The sequence below is a fragment of the Pogoniulus pusillus genome, chromosome 18 (genome assembly GCF_015220805.1).
Source record: "Pogoniulus pusillus isolate bPogPus1 chromosome 18, bPogPus1.pri, whole genome shotgun sequence".
Classification (NCBI taxonomy): Eukaryota; Metazoa; Chordata; class Aves; order Piciformes; family Lybiidae; genus Pogoniulus; species Pogoniulus pusillus.
The window spans coordinates 22,283,751-22,301,235 of NC_087281.1; the positions used below are offsets into that span (position 1 = coordinate 22,283,751).

At 41.4% G+C, this 17,485-nt stretch overlaps 2 protein-coding genes across 7 annotated transcripts in view; one reads left to right on the forward strand and one right to left on the reverse strand.

Moving 5' to 3' along the window:
• Positions 1–112: 112 nt before the first annotated feature.
• On the forward strand, positions 113–10,464 carry GPATCH11 (G-patch domain containing 11). Of its 4 annotated transcripts, none has more exons than XM_064158728.1 (9): positions 113–282; positions 377–603; positions 1,478–1,519; positions 1,599–1,719; positions 2,431–2,521; positions 3,647–3,751; positions 4,906–4,987; positions 5,490–5,575; positions 8,783–10,464. In XM_064158728.1, the coding sequence occupies exons 1-8, from the start codon at positions 236–238 to the stop codon at positions 5,543–5,545; spliced, it is 771 nt and encodes a 256-aa protein (XP_064014798.1). In that variant the 5' UTR covers positions 113–235; the 3' UTR covers positions 5,546–5,575; positions 8,783–10,464. The 4 variants fall into 4 exon arrangements, with proteins under 4 accessions (XP_064014798.1, XP_064014799.1, XP_064014800.1 ...); XM_064158729.1 differs by lacking the exon at positions 8,783–10,464 and adding an exon at positions 5,724–5,814; XM_064158730.1 differs by lacking the exon at positions 5,490–5,575.
• EIF2AK2 (eukaryotic translation initiation factor 2 alpha kinase 2) overlaps positions 7,615–17,485 on the reverse strand; it is a 28,248-nt gene continuing 18,377 nt past the window's right edge. For 2 of the 3 annotated variants that reach the window (XM_064158722.1, XM_064158723.1), the window contains exons 12-15: positions 15,110–15,302; positions 11,988–12,113; positions 10,991–11,089; positions 7,615–9,239 (exon numbers count right to left, since the gene is read on the reverse strand). In XM_064158722.1, the coding sequence (XP_064014792.1) occupies positions 8,964–9,239; positions 10,991–11,089; positions 11,988–12,113; positions 15,110–15,302 (694 nt within the window). In that variant the 3' untranslated portion in view covers positions 7,615–8,963. The remainder of the gene's footprint in view (positions 9,240–10,990; positions 11,090–11,987; positions 12,114–15,109; positions 15,303–17,485) is intronic. The other variant, XM_064158724.1, reaches the window with a different exon arrangement.

Here is a 17,485-nt window from a genome sequence, read left to right on the forward strand (position 1 = left end):
TGTGCGGGAGCCTCGGCAGCGGAGCTTCCAGGGGTGCCGCAGCTGCTGCTGGCCCGCCTCAGCGGAGGTCCCGCGGTCCGTCGCGTTGACGTCCTGCAGCCCCGGGGCGCAGCAGGCGTTTCCCCCTTTGACAGCGTGTTCTGCGCTGCGGGGAGCCTGCGGAGAGGTGCGTGCCTGAGACAGCTGGCTGAGGGGGCTCCAGGGAAGCAGTCGGAGCAGGGTATGTGTGCTGAGCATGGAGGGCGATGAAGAGGAAGACTACATGTCCGATTTGTTTATTAAGTAAGTGGCTCTTTTGTCCCTCATGAGTGATTGGAAACATGTAACAATACTACTGTTCCAAGCGCTGATATTTGCTGGGATTATTACTTGTTAGGCAGGATGTCAGGCCAGGCTTGCCCATGGTGAGGCGGATGAAGGAAGCTATTCAGAAAGAGGAAAAGCAAAAAGAAGCCAACGAGAAGAACAGGCAAAAGAGTATAAAAGAAGAAGAAAAAGAGAGACGTGACTTGGTATTGAAAAGTGCATTGGGTAATGAGAACAAAGGCTTTGCTTTGCTGCAGAAGATGGGTTACAAGAGTGGCCAGGCCCTTGGCAAAACTGGTAAGCTTGTCACAGACTGGACATGTGCTTGTGTTCAGCTGTACCTTTATATTTTACAGACTGTAGCTGCTACTTCATTTGTACACAGGGTCTGAAGCATCTCTTTGAGAGACCTAAAGTTACTGAACTGTCTGCATTGTGGCAGAAAAAAAAGGCTGAGAGCAAACATCTAAAACCTGACCTAGAAACGGTTCAGACTATCGAGAGATCCTGCAAGGAAAGCATAGAATCAGAGAACTGTTCCCATTGGAATGGGCTGCCCAGGGAGGTGGTGGAGGCACCGTCCCTGGGGGTCTTCAAGAAAAGCCTGGATGAGACACTTAGTGCCATGGTCTGGTTGATTGGTTAGGGCAGGGTGATAGGTTGGACTGGATGATCTTGGAGGTCTCTTCCAACCTGGTTGATTCTAGGATTCTATGATCATTGAGTCCAACCATCAACCTAAGACCACTATGGCTATGAAACCTTGTCCCAAAACACCATGTCACACTTAAGCCACCTTCTTGGGTAACTTATTCCAAGCCATAAAGAGTTCCTTCCATAAAGAATTTTTTCCTAATATCCAAAAATACTTTCCCTGAAGAATTTTTTCCTAATATCCCATCTAACCCTCCCCAGCACAACTGCAGGCCATTTTCTCTCATTCTATCAAGTTAACATTTTATTTCACTTAAAAAAATACAGCACACAGGCCAAAAGTGGAGTTCCAGCTGGGTCGTTTGTAATGCATTAGTGGTACATTGGCTTGGGATTTTTCAACTTCCAAGCAACACAACCACAAGAAGTAGTACAGCTTGCCTCCCTGAATACACTGCACAAATCATAGTTGGAGAAGGAACTGATTTCTTAAATGGACCTTTTGTTTTCCTCACAGGAGAAGGCATTGTTGAACCTATTCCTCTGAACATAAAAACAGGTTTGTAATACTTCCTAATTTACTTGTCTGGGTGTCAGAAAGTCTCAACTGCTCACATTCATCTATTGAACTTACGCAGGCAGAAGTGGGCTCGGTCACGAGGAATTAAAGAAAAGAAAAGCTGAAGAAAAGCTGGAAAACTATAGGAAAAAAGTCCATATGAGGAAACAGGCAAATGAACAAGCTGCAGATCAGTTCAGGTAAAGCAGTGTAATCTGCAATGCAGTCTCTAAACAGAAATGCTGTTTAGGCTTTAAGTTTGGTTATCCTTGTAATGTGCTACTGTGCATGTTTTGAATGAGAGGCAAGAGTTGAATTACAGTGTCCTTATTTCTCTGCTTTAAAGCAAAAGCAGATGAATACTAGTAATGAAAGCATGTGCTGCATCATTTTGGTTGTGTTAACAATGCAATGTACAAACTAACTGTGCTTAAGTAATTTGCAGTTCTTCATAGCACATAACCTTGGCATCTTTTCAAATAGAACATCCACAAATAATCATGAGCAAGGTTAGTACAGTGGTTTTAAAAATCAGGGTAAATTGCCTAGGTTTTATTAGTTTTGTTTTCTCCTGATTTATGTGGAGAAGTAGAGCCTAGGGAAGGCTGTGTCTTTTGCATATATTTAGTGAACCACCACATTTTTCATGTCCTAATACAACCTGATGAAGAAACAGTGTTCAGTGTAGTGTCATCATGAAGAGCACTGTTTTGAAGGTATAATTCTCAAGAAGTAGATGTGTGCTTTCATAGAATCTGTGTTACAAGGACTTCTTAACTTCAACAGTCTTGCTCTGAGAGAATTAACTGGGCTGGATTCTTAGATGTTTCCAGTTTTGAAGAGCTGTTTACTGTAATGCAGCTCACTGTTTGTCTGCTTGCTTATTTTAGCTATCTACTTTCTCTTGACAGATTAAGATTCAAAAACAAACAAGAAGAACGTAAAATGGAAGGGGACCTCCGAAGAAGCCAAAGGGCCTGCCAGCAATTAGACATACAAAAAGTAAGACCTGAGTTTTTTTGGGCAGGGTGAGGGGGGATTGGAAGGAAGGTTCACAGGTCAGAGATGCTGCAAGCAAAGCAATGATCCAGTTTTTGGATGTTCTCTAAAACTGTGGGGTAACTAGTCTGAAGTCTTCATGTTTGGCAACACTTCAGTCCTCTTAAAACATTTCAAAGTATACATTTGCACTAGTAAAGTAATTCAAGGTGCACACCAACCCCCTGGTATCTTACTTATGGACCCTGTTAATTTGCGTTATCAGAGCTCACCTGTTACTGCTTCTGCATTCTTGTACTTTTGAGCTCTTCGAGTAGCTTTCAGTAGCCAAAGTCAGGCTCTCCTGAATGATGGTACTGTTTGCCTCAAGTGAGGGTGCAACATCATTGCAGAGCGGTTGATGTTGGGAGGAACTCCCTTCTAAACCTCCTGCTCAAGCAGGGTCACACAAAGCACACTGTCCAGGTCCATGTCCTGACAGCCCCTGATTTTTCTCCAAAGATTGGGATCATCACCAAGGGAATCAGCAGCTTTGCCAAGGAAGAATTGAAGTAACAAACCTAAACCAAAGTACCTTTCACCTGAAAGGGATAGCATGGGAAGTAGCAGTGAACTACTGTAACTTTGTGCCACTTGAAAACTGCAGGTATTTTTCTCCTGTTAACCTGTTAGAGATTAATAGCACCTCACAAGTACTGCTGAGACTGTTTGATATCCCTTAGGCTGCTTCAGATGAAGTCAGCTGATTTAGCTTATGTCAGCTTTGATGACTTTTCTTTCTTTAACTTCACTTGAGGTGGATTAGAAAGCACTGTGTCTTCTCTTGGAATACATGCTGCCCCAAGTTACTTTTGTTTCACCAACTGATGACAACAACAACAAAAGAATGAAGAAAAAAAGGAATCTGTTCAGAGACTTGGTGTGAGATTGTGTTGCTGAGTAGTGTTACCCCTACTGAACATAGATGGAACAGAACTTAATGATAACATGCATTGACTTTTTTTGGAGAAATGAATCTTTGTGGACCACTGCACATTACAGCTTTAGTGATTCTTGGTTATACTGTACAGGAATGTTTTAAAACCTAACATCTTGCATAATGCTCATTTAAATTCTTTGTTATTTAAGGATATTGATGTTCCTAAGGAGCCGTGGTATTGGCTAGAACCTGAAGAGGAAGATGAGAAAGATGAGAATGACAAAGAAGATGAATGCACAAGCTCAGACATAAGTGTAAGCTCAAACTAAATGAATGGCTTGATTCTGAGCTGAATTTAATATTCCTTCTCAAAGCACGTGTGTATGCATACATACACACACATGAATGGAATCAGAGAATGGTTTAGATTGGAAGGGACCTCAAAGATCATCTAGTTCCAATCTCCTGCCATAGGCAGGCATGCCTCCCACTCGAACAGGTCACTCAAGGCCTCATCCAGCCTAGCCTTGAACACCTCCAGGGAAGGAGCAGCCACAACCTCCCTGGGCAACCTGATCCAGTGTCTCACCACCCTCACTGTAAAGAATTTCTTCCTAACATCTAGTTTAAATCTCCCCTCTGCCAGTTTAAACCTATTACTCCTCATCCTGTCATTACAAGACCTTGTCAAAAGTTCCACCCCAGCCTTCCTCTGGGCTCCCTTCAGATACTGGAAGGCTACTACAATGTCTCCTTGAAGCCTTCTCTTCTCCAGGTTACAAAGCCCCAACTCTTGTAGCCTGTCCTCATAGGAGAGGACATAGGTGTACCTGTCATTTTGCAGTCAGTAGTGAATGGCCTCATTGCCAATGACATAGAACACATAGAACCACTGCATTATTGCTTCTCTGGTTTGAAGTTGATCTTTGGGAAAAGTAGCCTAGAGATGGACCTCTAAACATTTCTGATGGAATATGTGATCTTGCATATCTTGGCTAAGACACAGAGTTGCTTTTCAGTTTTATTTTTGAATGCCTCATCTCACATTTTAGGCTGAATTTTAGAACTGCTAAGTAATTTCTGAAAACACTCCACAGATTATCTCAAGAGGGACTGAATATTCTCCTTGAGAACTAGATTAGACAGCTGTTGTTGGCCTTATGTATTTGATTTGCAGAGATTAGGTATGAAAAATCCTAACAAAAAAACATATACTTGAAGTAAGGTAGCTAGGTACTATTTTCAGTGCAGGCTTCTTAGCAGGAAAGAAGGATGAGCGAACAACCATTGAATTTCCAGAGATCCTGAATTCCTGTGCCCTATGCTTCAGTTTAGGAAGCTACTGAGCTACAGTAGTATAGGTTTCCCATAGCAAAAGGTTATACAAACTATTTTAGCAAAGCTGGTTTCTCAAACTGTTTTGTGTCATGTGAGTCCCAGAACAATGCATACCTACATCTGCCTCTAGGTACCAGAAAAGCTACACCTCCTGACTGCGTATTTAAGAGAACACCACTTCTATTGCATTTGGTGTGGAACAACCTATGAAGGTAAGAGTAAACCTGTCTTCATGTTTTCCTTATGCAACTAGACTCAAACAGTGCAGTTTATCCTAGACTCTTATTCCAGCCTTTTAAATCTACATAGCAAACTCCCAGGCTGCTGGTGTTTGCACAGAGCTCTGGGTATTCTGATTGATTTAGGAAAACATTTAGGTGTATGTGCACAGCAGGGATAAAAAAACCACAAATGTAAAAACCCAGCAACACAAAACCAAACCAGTAAAACCACCCAACCTACAAAACAGCCAAGCAGAAACCAAACATTGATTTGTATTCATATAAATTTTGTTAAAAGTGCTACAAAAGCTGGCAGATGTTTCCACATAAAGTGCTGTCCAGTTTCACTGCACCAAAAAGGGCAGAATTTGTGTTCACTTTTAAAACAAAGTTTGGAATTAATAATTTGCAAACCTGTTTACATGGACTCTTCAAAGAAGATTCTAGCAGCTCTGAGGACTTTTTACTCACTTTTTCTCTGCTTAACCTTTAGACTCTGAAGATTTATCTTCAAATTGCCCTGGAGACAGTGCTGCAGATCATGACTAAAGCTTTTCCAAAGGAAGGAACCTTAGATGAGTATGTATAATATGCATTCATAATATCTTTTAGTAGGTTCAGAGTTGTGCCATAGTTATGTTGACAGGTTAAATTCACATTTTGAAGATCACTGACCACTTCCAAATTTATTGTGCTGACCTCACTGCTTGCTCTCCCTGCCTTCTAGTTCTCAAGTCTGGGTGTCTAGGGAACTGCTGGATCCAGTGCTAAAGACTGAGGCAAAGAAGGCATTGAGCACCTCAGCATTCTCATCCTTAGTCACTGCATCCAATAAAGGATGGAGAGTTCCCTGGTCCTCCTTTTGTTGTTATTGAATTTATAGAGAGATTTCTTCTTATCCTTAATGGCTATAGCTAGGTGTGCCTTGGCTCCTCTAATTTTCTCCCTACATAGCTTCACTACATCTTTATAGTCCTCATGAGGGCCTGTCCCCTCTTCCCGAGGCCACAGACTCTCCTTTTGTTCTTGAGGTCCAGCCAAAGGTCCCTATTCAGCCAAGCCAGACACTTTTTCCCTTCTAACTTGTTTTTTGGCACAGAGAGACAGCCTGCAGCTGTGCCTTTGAGTACACTCCACCTTTCTGGACTCCTATATCCTTTAGGGTGGCCTCCTAAGGGACTTTGTCAATCAGTTTTCTGAACAGGCCAAAGTTTGCACTCCAGAAATTCAAGGTGGCAGTTTTATTATGTTTTTCTGTTTCCCCAAGGATAGAGAACTCAATCATCTCATGAGCACTGAGCCGCAGACAGTCTCTCACCTTTCCTTTCCATACAAGTTCTTCCCTCTTCACAAGAAGCAGGTCCAGAAGGGCACATTCTGCAGGTGGCTCCCTCACCAGTTGCATCAGGAAGTTGTCCTCTACAGACTCCAGGAAATAATCCAGTGACATTATTTGAACTGATACTCTGTTGTACATAAAGGTGCAGATTCTGCTCAACAGTATCTGATCATCATGACTATTAAAATACATTTGAATAGATATTTCAGGGAACAGCACTTGCTACTGTAAACACTCACTAATAAAAAGCTACTGCTAAAGCAAACAAATACTACTGCTGCAAGCTCAATATTACTTAACAGTAAGAAGCTAACAGCATTGTGGGTGCTCTGTCCAAGAACTGTAAAGTATATTCAGCCCAATTTTGTCACATAGGTGTTTTCATACTGTAGGAGTACTTCTGTGGGAAAAGGGAAGAGAAAGAACACCCAGTGGTATTTTGTTGTTTCTCCCAGATCTTGACCACTGCATAGAAATAATCAGTCCAGAATAGTGAAATGCTCAGCATATCAGGTTAGGAAAACTGAATAGAACAGGCAGAATTAAATCTGGCCTGAGACATCAAGGGGAACAAGCTTCTACAGGTGGATCAGCAGGCAATGTCTGTCCACTTCCTGGGAAGCAAGGCTTCAGTACACATCCTCCAGAGCAACTGCCTCAAATGCCATTAATGAATGTCTCCCACATCCTTCTTTCATGTAGCATTTATATCTGCTCTGACATCATAGAGTATGGGATACCTCTTTGGCCAGTTTGGGTTAGCTGGCCAGGAGAGCAGGTTAAGGGAGGCAATTCTGTCCCCCTGGCTACACTCTAGTGCCCCTTTTTGAAGTACTGTGTTCAGCTCTAGGACATGACATGGACCTGCTTAAGCAGGTCCTGAGGAGAGCCACAAGGCCAGTGGAGCACCTCCCCCATAAAGACAGGCTGAGAGAACTGATATTGCTTGGCAGGGAGATGTTCTAGCAGTCTTCCAGTACTTAAGGGGGGCCTACAGGAAAGATGGAGTGGGACTTTTTACAATGGGTAGATTTAGACTAAAGGAAAACATTCTACCCTGTGAGTGGGCTAAGATACTGGAACAGGTTGCCCACAGAGGTCGTAGATGCCACATCCACAAAACTGTTCAAGGCCAGGTTAAATGGGGCTTTGCACAACCTGCTCCAGGGGAAGGTGTCCTTGTGCAGCAGATGAAACTACATCATCTTTTAAGGTCCCTTCCAAGTCAAACCATTCCACCTATGATATGGTTGGGGGAAAAAAAGGCAACAAAACAAACTTCAGGCCTTAAAAAAGGATGTCAAATCAGATTCTTATTTAGGAACAAATACTCACAGTGACTCACCAGTGCCTCCCATAAGAATATAAAAGTTACTCTGCATACACTTCTATTGCTCCTTTTAAACAAGCACCCACTTTTAAGCCATTGAACATGTCAGAAAAAGTGGATCATATATTTTACTACATGTAAAGCCTGTTTTACTGCTCAGAAATCTCTGCTCATTTGTCTTCATGCAGTTTCACAGGCTCTACAGTAACGAAAAGTTTGACAAGACAGAGCTCAGAAGACGAGCATTTGAAAGAGTAATGTGCCTGTCTTTTACCCCTGCTGCCCACCACCACACACAATTCTTTCAATCCAGGCCAATTCTGAACTCTGTGAAGCATATCTAAGGTAAAGAGTAGCAGGCAAACTGCTGTTACCTTTTGTGAGGCCGATAGTAAGGCTGTCACAGGTATTCAGTTTGCTTGTTATGGGTTAGGCATACCTTGGTATTAAAATAAAGGATTAAAACCTAACATCATGGGAGGGAATATTCAAGGTGCTCTCTTAGCAGAGAGCACCTTGAGAATTTTGCTATTTTAAGAGCACCTTAATTGTTCCCTTCAGAAGAGAAAAAACCAAAATTGAAAACCTAAGGTTTTTGAAAGCATAGAACAAATTTAAACTAGATTTCCTAGAAGCTGAATGCTTAACATGTACAGTAGTCATTCCTTGAAAATGTTTAAGTATGTATTTTTAAGTTCCTGAGCACCAGAAGTGCTAGGTGTTCAACAGGTAGGGAGCAATAAGTTTAAAAGTTAGATCAGATGATCCCTGGGGTCCCCTTCCAACCTGGCATTCTATGAGTCATCTGAAATTCATTGAAAAATAGCCCACGCACCTATTCCTAGCATCTTGTATACCCAACTGAGACTTTGAATCAATAGGAGCGTCCCAGTAACGATTAAAAACATCACTGAACAAATCTGAAGAGTTTTAGACGCATACCACAAGACAGCACTTCTTCCATGGAAAGCAAGAGGTAATCTCAACTGGTAACAGGTGCAGCACAGGTGAAAAGCATGCATGCAGAGATTTGCCACAGACAAGTTAGCACCACATGAGCTTAGTCTTCTAGGAGACAAGGATTAGGTTCCTGTACTTATTGAACCTCTCTTTTCAGGTAAGAGTCCCAAGTGATTGCTTTCAGAAGTATGCTGTCCTGGTCTGCAGCTGGTGATGTGACCTTTTTGGATGACGAGCTCCTCAATGGCAGAAGCTTGCTGTTGCTTCTGACATTTACTGTTATTTCATCAGTTTCAAATGCTGTCAAGTTCTGGATTTAAGCACAGTCTGAAAGCCTTTTAAAAGGACATGTACTGAGTGCGAGCTTTCAGTGACTTGTCTTTATCAATGTCCTTGAAAAAATGCAGTATTTCAGATGCAGAGTATCTTCCTGAAGGGTCTTTTGAAAGCATCTTTTTGATTATGGGTGCCTGCAAGAAGAAATTAGACATCAATATGTTGGTTTTTAGGAGCAAATAAGGTAACTGAAATACTGTATTAAAATCCCATACCTCCACTGGAAATCCATCAGTGAAGCTCTCTGGAAGTTGCCCTTCTCTAATGTCAGGCCATACCTGAAATTCATGAAAGAGGACAGTAAGTTTTCAGCAACTGTGGTTTGCATCTCACTTTATGACCTATGTATTTAAGTAATTACAAAAATGCAAATGACCAAAAAAGGGTAAAACTTCAAAAGAAAGTAACTATGAACAGTTTGAAAATGTTTCCATTCAGTTGTTGCTTTCGTACACTGTTATCACTTTTTAAACTTAAAAGCTTCACACTCTACAGTGATGTGTTTGTTTCAGCAATCTTCACTGTTTCAGAACCATTATCCTTTCCCTCACTGAGAAGTGGTGGCCACTTTAAAAAAAAAAAGCAAGATGACTAAATTTCATGCTTTGGATGTGCTATTTGCAAGCAAAGCATCTCTGCTTCCTCCCTTTTACCTTATTCAGTACCACACATTTATTTCTATGTCATTGAGCTAAATGATAGGTGGAGTTCAAAGCAACTTAGAGAGAATTTCCAGTTAGATACGTGGAGAAAATGGGCTTGAGTTATAACTATTTCATTCCACATGATACAGCTTTCTGGGCAAACATTGGCCACATTGTTCACTTTGCTGCTGATCAGTGTAATCTCTATCAGAAGATGACGACAGTCATATTGTCACATACTGAGCTATGGATCATGAAGCATTAGCTAGTTTTATGGATGCTCTAACTTGGCTTAGCAAGCCCTTATAACCAGCATCCATCAGAAAAACAGCTCCCATGAACAAACTTTCCTGTTCAGCAGCAGTTTTAGGCCCTGTGACTCTACTGGCTGGTGCTCATCAGCCAAATCAGCTACTCAGCTCACAATCATCTTTGCCTTTGCACAGTGTTCTTTCAGGAGGGCTTGCCTGCACCATACAACAGACTATCATGCTTTATCAAGTGAAAGTACTTTCTAAGCTGATGGATCATCTGAAGACCTTCATAGCACTCCCCAATCCATAGGACTTCCCCACCTGCATACAGACAAGATCCTACGGAAACAAGACTAACTAACTGGTATTGCCCTTTTGACTGTGAACACCATGGGACTGTTGCCATTTGTAGTCAGCTGTGAGCAGGAACACCTTGTCTTGGGAAACACTGTGAAGTAACTAAACAGAGCTAAGTTGAACCTGAAAGCCAAGCAGACACATTGGTTTGGCTTTCTTATATTGGCAAAAGGACCAAGCTAGCAGCATTATACGCTGCTGGGTCCAGCCACATACACTACATTGTATATTAAAGCTATTTTAAACAAGATATTTGGCAGCTACATCACTGTCCTACAAATGTGTACAAAACAGCAAGAAAAAGTAAGGGACAGATAAAAGATGCCTTATTAAAAAAAAAGCTTAGGTACCTGATTTTCTTCCTGAAATAACAGCTTTTTTTCCAACTGAAGGTACATCTTACAAATCACTTTTGGTTTCATTTTGGTAAACTACAAATGGTTTACTGCTTAATAGGCTTTTTTCCTGCTCCACTGTGCAGTAAAGGCATGGCAGAGACAGAATTGTCACATCCATAACTTTTATTTTCAGAAATTAGAGAAGTATTCCTTTCAAAAAGAACAATATTTGCTAGAAACTTGAAGTCTCTTTTGCTAGACACTATCCTTTAGCACGCTGATGCTTTTACTGGGTATGTCAATAGGACAAAAGCAATGCTTCTTCAGCTACTACATTTCCACCAAGGTGTGAAGACTTCAGAGAAATTTATCATCAGTAAGGCCAAATAATGACAGAGTTGTTTGGTGGGTTTTTTGTAATTTAAAAATTACATACCTTAATTTTCTCTTGACAAAATGAGAATGGTGAAAGAATTTCAAACCAAATTAATCCCAAGGCATATATATCTACTTCCTTTCCATATCTGTCCCCAACCTACAAAGATTAGAATAATGTAAACATCCAAATTCATCTGGACAGCATTTAAAGCAAAACTTTAAGTTACTAGAAATTTCTGCCCCAAGGCTACAGGACTGGCCCTACTTGATCTTAGTAGCTCTTAACCATTTCTGCTACAGCAGACACACTAAAATTAGGACTGGTACAGACACAGCCTGTCAGTATCTCTCACAAATAATAAAACAAATAGGAGAATTCAAATGCCACAGTTAACAGAGGCTCTAAATTAAAATACCAGTTTGGCAGCCTGCAGCAGTATTCCTTGCAGCATGCCCTGTCAGACCCTGCAGGTTCTTGCAGCTTTCTCCAGAATACAGTTAGCATTAGAATCATAGAATCAACCAGGTTGGAAGAGACCTCCAAGCTCAGCCAGTCCAACCTAGCACCCAGCCCTAGCCAGTCAACCAGACCATGGCACCAAGTGCCTCATCCAGGCTTTTCTTCAACTCCTCCAGGGATGGTGACTCCACCACCTCCCTGGGCAGCCCATTCCAATGCCAATCACTCTCCCTGCCAACAACTTCCTCCTAACATCCAGCCTAGACTTCCCCCAGCACAACTTGAGACTGTGTCCCCTTGTTCTATTGCTGGTTGCCTGGGAGAAGAGACCAACCCCACCTGGCTACAACTTCCCTTCAGGTAGTTGTAGACAGCAATGAGCCCCCCCCGAACCTCCTCCTCTGCAGGCTAAACACCACCAGCTCCCTCAGCTACTCCTCATAGGGTTTGTGTTCCAGGCCTCAGCATTGCATACAGTCATACCAGGCAATTTAAAGCAACTTGCTCTAGTACTTAGATTAGGACTTCAAATATCTAATGCCAAGTTTATAATGCAAAACTAGTTACAGAGCCACTAACGTAGCAGGATAATTACCTGTTCTGGTGCCATGTATGATTTCGTTCCTCTGTTCTCAGTGAAAGTCTCATACTCCGCAGAAGTCACAAGACCAAAGTCGCCTATTTTGACCTTATCTTCCCGTGATATCAATATATTTTGAGGCTAGATATTAAAACCCAAAATCACTACATTACCACAGTTTATCATCAAGCATAACCAGCCACAGAAGTAGTCCATGCAAACTTCTACAATTGTTCACAGAAATTAACATTAAGAAACTGCTGAGTTGGGAGAGAGAAAAAAAAGTTCAATGAATTTTCAAACACACATGCTAAATTTACAGTATGATGTGTCACAGTAACTACAACTTTTTTTCCCCCCACTAGTTCAGTCATGATTAGCATGCTTTAATACTCTTTAAATACATTGTGTGTATAACATTTCACATCCAGAAGTGCTTTTTAGAATCAAAGAATCAACCACGTTGGAAGAGACCTCCAAGGTTATTCAGGCCAACCTAGCACCCAGCCCTAGCCAGTCAACTAGACCATGGCACTAAGTGCCTCATCCAGGCTTTGCTTCAACACCTCCAGGGACAGTGACTCCACCACCTCCCTGGGCAGCCCATTCCAATGCCAATCACTCTCTCTGACAACAACTTCCTCCTAACATCCAGCCTAGACTTCCCCCAGCACAACTTGAGACTGTGTCCCCTTGTTCTGTTGCTGGTTGTCTGGCAGAAGAGATCAACCCCCACCTGTCTACAACCTCCCTTGAGTCTTGATACACTTGGACAAAGCATTTGGGCTCACATAGAATTGGAAATGCTTGGACTGTTTCCTAAAGAGGCTACAGAAACTGCATTTCTGTATGTTATTAAAACAAAACCTAATAGTCTCATGCTATATTTTACCCAAAGCATCAGTGGACTTTAAGGCTAGGAGAGACATAAATATATCGCTGCTTGAACCTAATCTGCAGGTTTGATTCTGAGACATGAAGAGCTCAGATGGACAAGCATCTAAGCTGACTGCAGATCAAAGCAGGGAGAAAAGTTCCTTATTTCAAATGCCAACAAACAAGTTAGCAATAAGCCTTGGAAGCAGCTTACATCCAGATGCCACAGATAAGGGACTGGGGAAGCAGATTCACAGGAATGGTGGAAAACAAGAGATTAAGCTGAGAGAAAAATGAAGTGGGACTGAAGTGCCATGAAAATAACAAAGCACAGAGAGCAGGAAGAGCTAAGAATTAATGGCGAAGGAGAGAAGGCTATTTTAGCTTTTTCTGAGGCATCTAAGGAAAATAAGGAGTGTATCTTTGTGGCTCATTCCAGTGTTGTAGCAATAAGCCTAACGTAAGAGCTCTAGGAGATAACAATTCTAGAAGTGGGCAGGGAACACAATCTGGAACTACACTGCAAATGTAAAAGGCAAGATAACCAATTACTGGCTCAAGAAGTCCATAAAATTCTTGTTAAAGTCTTGAGAGGAAGAGACTATGCATCAAGGACAGCACCACTGTATTATCTCTCAGATCTAATGGTCTCTAGGTGGTTTGCTTTAGCCACAATGAAAAGACTGACATCATAGATGCTGATCTATGAAAACAATGTTTCTAGTAACATCACCACACTTGACTTTTCACTAAGGGATTTAAAACTCTTGTGAGCAACAGGATACCTGGCATATGAAGCCCCAGAGGCTTGCAACTTTGTCCTTCATAATCTTTATAATAAAATCTGTGGGATTAATGTAACAGTGTTCAATCAGTGGACCAGCTGCAACACAAGCCCTTGGCCAAACTATCTGAGTCAGAGTGGACCTGAACATTGTGCATGAGGAAAGAATGAGAATTTGCATATCAGAAGAAGCAAGGAGACAGGTCCTTTGCTACCTGATGAATAGGCCAAGGCTGTCCTTCTTATCTGATGAATATGCTAAGACCACTGCTCCACGGGGAAGCAGATGTGGCAGACAAGAATTTGGGTTGGAAGAAGAGACGGTTTTGCATGTGATAAAATGACTAATCAATATGTAAAAATGCTAAGCCTTCTGATACCTTCTGACAAAGTATGTAAGTCCTGTATGTTGTCTAATAAAGTTGGAACTTAGCTTGCATCAAGCTGCCTCCCCGTCCCTTCGTCGCAGCAAAAATCTTTCTATGATTGTGCATCTGTAGAGACTGAAATTCTATCCAAGAAAGTAGCAAGCATTTGTATGCATGATATAAGATGAACTAGAGTATGTTGCTGTCAAACAAAATATGTATTAAGATAGATAAGCTATCCCCTTACAAAATGGAATGAGCAAACTTCCTAGACTAAACTTTTCACTTCTTTTATGTATTTAATCAAGTAAAGTTAGCATTTCTCTTAAAATGGGCAGTCTGCTGACCCAGTAACACATCATGTACTGAAAATCCCTGTTAGCTCTTTGTTTGAACTACTGCATTCTGAAATCCTCCAGTTTACCCTCTGTGCTAGTTAGAAGCAAGCTGGAATGTTTTGGTAAAAGAACTAGATAACAGGCAGTGAAATGAAAAACAATTGTGTCTCCTTCGCTCACAGTTACACTGAGAACTCTGGGAAGAAGTAGTAAACATTCTCCATTTTGTCTTTCACTTCTGCCTTTGCCTTCAGACCTGGTCACATCTCATTAACCTTGCTCCCACTAACCTTGCTCCCTAACCTCTTGGCTGCACCTCTCTTCTTCCTGAGAACTGGGGTAAGGTTGAGAGGGCCAGGGGAGGTGTTGGGGTGGTTTGAGAGCCCCTCCTGGGGACTCAGGTTTCTGGGAGGGGAGTTGTGCTTTTGTATTGTTTATCCTTTGTATATTCCTGTATATAATTGTATATAACTGTATATATTGTAAATAGCTGCTTGTAAATTCTGCTAGCTGTCAATAAATTGCTTCATCTATATTCCCAGGGTTCATCTGAGTTAGCTGGGACAAATACAAAGTGGGGGGGGGCAGGTAAGAGCCCAAACCATCACACCCTCCGATTTTAGGATTAATTCCAGTCACTTGCTGAAAAAAACATTAGTAAGAGGGCACATATTCTAGTCTTTGTCAGGTCTATTCATTTACATTTTCCTGCAATTCCATGAAGTACTGCCTTTATTTTTTTTTTCTTCTTTAATTACCTATCCTACTTACCTTGAGGTCTCGATGAATTAACCCTTCAGAATGAATATAGTTCACTCCTTCCAGTATTTGTAAGAATTTGGTTTGTGCCATCTGATTGTACTTTCGGTGTTGATTATTCTTTTCAATCCAGTCATCCAATGACCCTTGTTCACAGAATTCCATTTGGATGAAAAGATAGGTATTTGTTTTGTCTGATTTCAGCCTGCAAAAGAAATGTAGACACCATATTGAAATTGGCAAGATACGGTTCCTCCCAAGCCACCAATGATTTTCAAGTGCCTCTTTAGCAAAAAAGGGGTTTGTTAATTATTATTTTTGGAGTTCCCAAAACAAAGTCTCCAAGTTCCTTGATGTTTAAAAAGATCCTGGACCAATTTGTAGTAGATACCAATAAACAGAACTGCAAACTAAAGAATATCTGCTCAGCTGCTATGTATTCCTGAGATATTCCTAATGTTTTGTTTGCTTCCTTGTTCACACAGGAAGTGCCAGATCATGCTCCACTCCTATCTAGAGGCATGCCCTATTCAAGAAATAATAGCACTGCCCTTAGCTTCCATCTTGCACTCCAGGAACTGCTGCAAGTTCCATACAGGTATGCTCTATCCTGGTCAGCAAACACAGCATTAACCTTCTGCTGTAGCAGCTGCTCTGCAGGATGAGAGCTTGCATATGTAGAGTGCATGGGACTGCAAAATACTGTCTAGCTGACCAATTACACATGGCAAACAACAAAATAACATCACAAAAGAAAACACTCTGCAGAACATATACCCCTTACATGCCACAGCACTTCACTGGAAGCATGCTTTAGTTTATATCTATATGTGGATGAGTCTTACTGGCTAGGGGACTGGTAGGAAAGAGAATATAAACAGCCACTGAGCAATAGAGAGGCCTGAGGAGTTTTAGGGATATACTGCTAGGTACATGCTCAGGACTTCTGCTGCTGCTGTTAGCAACTTTGTTAAGGACTTCTGTAAATGGGACTCTTAAGACTCTCTAATGCTGCAAATTCTACAACATTGTAACAAAGGACTACTGAGAAGACTTCTGAGATTCTCTGCCCTCTGCATTTCCAGAATTCCATTACGTGATGGGATTCCTACACTTGTCACCCAATGGCTCTCTGTTTCACAGGATACTACATCAACATTGGGCTCTCCCAGAACACAGGAGCGATAACCTTCTCCTGTCCATTCAAGAGCATAGTATTGTGACCATCTTTGATGTCAGTCTGTGAGTTAGAGAAACTCTTCAGAGAACTGAAATATCTTGACTAAATATATTCACTCAACTGACAGCCTCACACAAAACTCCCTCTGCATCACCCCACAGGCTGAGGCTGGAGATGGTGAAGCGAAAGACAATGTGAAGAGGAGGCAGCACCACTCTTCCCTACTTGCACTGTGTGCTCAGAGTGCCCTGGAATAAAATGACCTGAGGTACTGAAAGAACCAAGCACTACATGGCTGGGAACTCCATAGCCTTGAGGTGAGAGCACTAAGTGGAATTCCAGGCTGAGACCTCAGCTTTGAGGACTTTGTGTTTTACACAATAACTGTTTGATATAAACTGTGTTAGTGATGCTGAGACTCCAATATTGATTTAAGTTTTGTCACAGGATGTTTTTTTCCCACCTTTATTACTCATTTACAAATACTACAGATGTCACAGCAACTATAAGTTAAAATCCATAATACTTAATGTCTCAAGCTATCTGGAAGCTGTGAATTTACAGATAGTGAAAAAAAAAGCTTACCACTGAAGCTTTGAAAAGTTAATGATCTAACTTAAGTCTAAAACTCTCACCACTGTCTTCACAGAAGTCTTAGTGTTTAAAGATGGCTTCTAAATGAAAGAGCATTTAATTTTGTATTTTGGGTTTCAGCAACCAAAACTGTTTCAGGCATCATGGTTAAAATGATCACTTAGAGGAAAAAATATATCTTTAAGAGCTATTGGCTGACCAGTACTCATTAAAACCAGGAGATTTCTGACTAGGAACTTGGCAGCCAGTGGCAGATGGGGTTTTTTTTGTTTCTGTTGTTACTTCAAGTCTTGAATTCTGAGTTCTGCATTCTTACATTCCTCTATGGCTTCAGCAAGGAGAAAGTTAAAATTACATTATGCATTTTATTCATCAAGGAAGAGAAGATGCAAGTTAATAATATACAACCTGCTGCTAAAAAGAACTGTGACTTTTTTTTTCCTAGAGGATGTAACTATGGGTATGCTTCTGTATTTGTATAACGATTTATAAGCCAGTTCTGGGCCCCCCAATTCAAGAAAGATGTTGAGGTGCTGGAAGGTGTCCAGAGAAGGGCAACAAAGCTGGTGTGCTAGTTTGAAGCAAGCTAGAATGTTTTGCTAACAGAACTAGAT

What these genes read in the sequence shown, in the direction of transcription:
- GPATCH11 (XM_064158728.1), top strand. Translation starts at nt 236, where the DNA reads ATGGAGGGCGATGAAGAGGAAGACTACATGTCCGATTTGTTTATTAA. An exon ending in TCCTCTGAACATAAAAACAG is followed by an intron (nt 1,520 to 1,598) that starts GTTTGTAATACT and finishes GAACTTACGCAG; the next exon opens with GCAGAAGTGGGCTCGGTCAC. An exon ending in GTGTGGAACAACCTATGAAG is followed by an intron (nt 4,988 to 5,489) that starts GTAAGAGTAAAC and finishes CTTAACCTTTAG; the next exon opens with ACTCTGAAGATTTATCTTCA.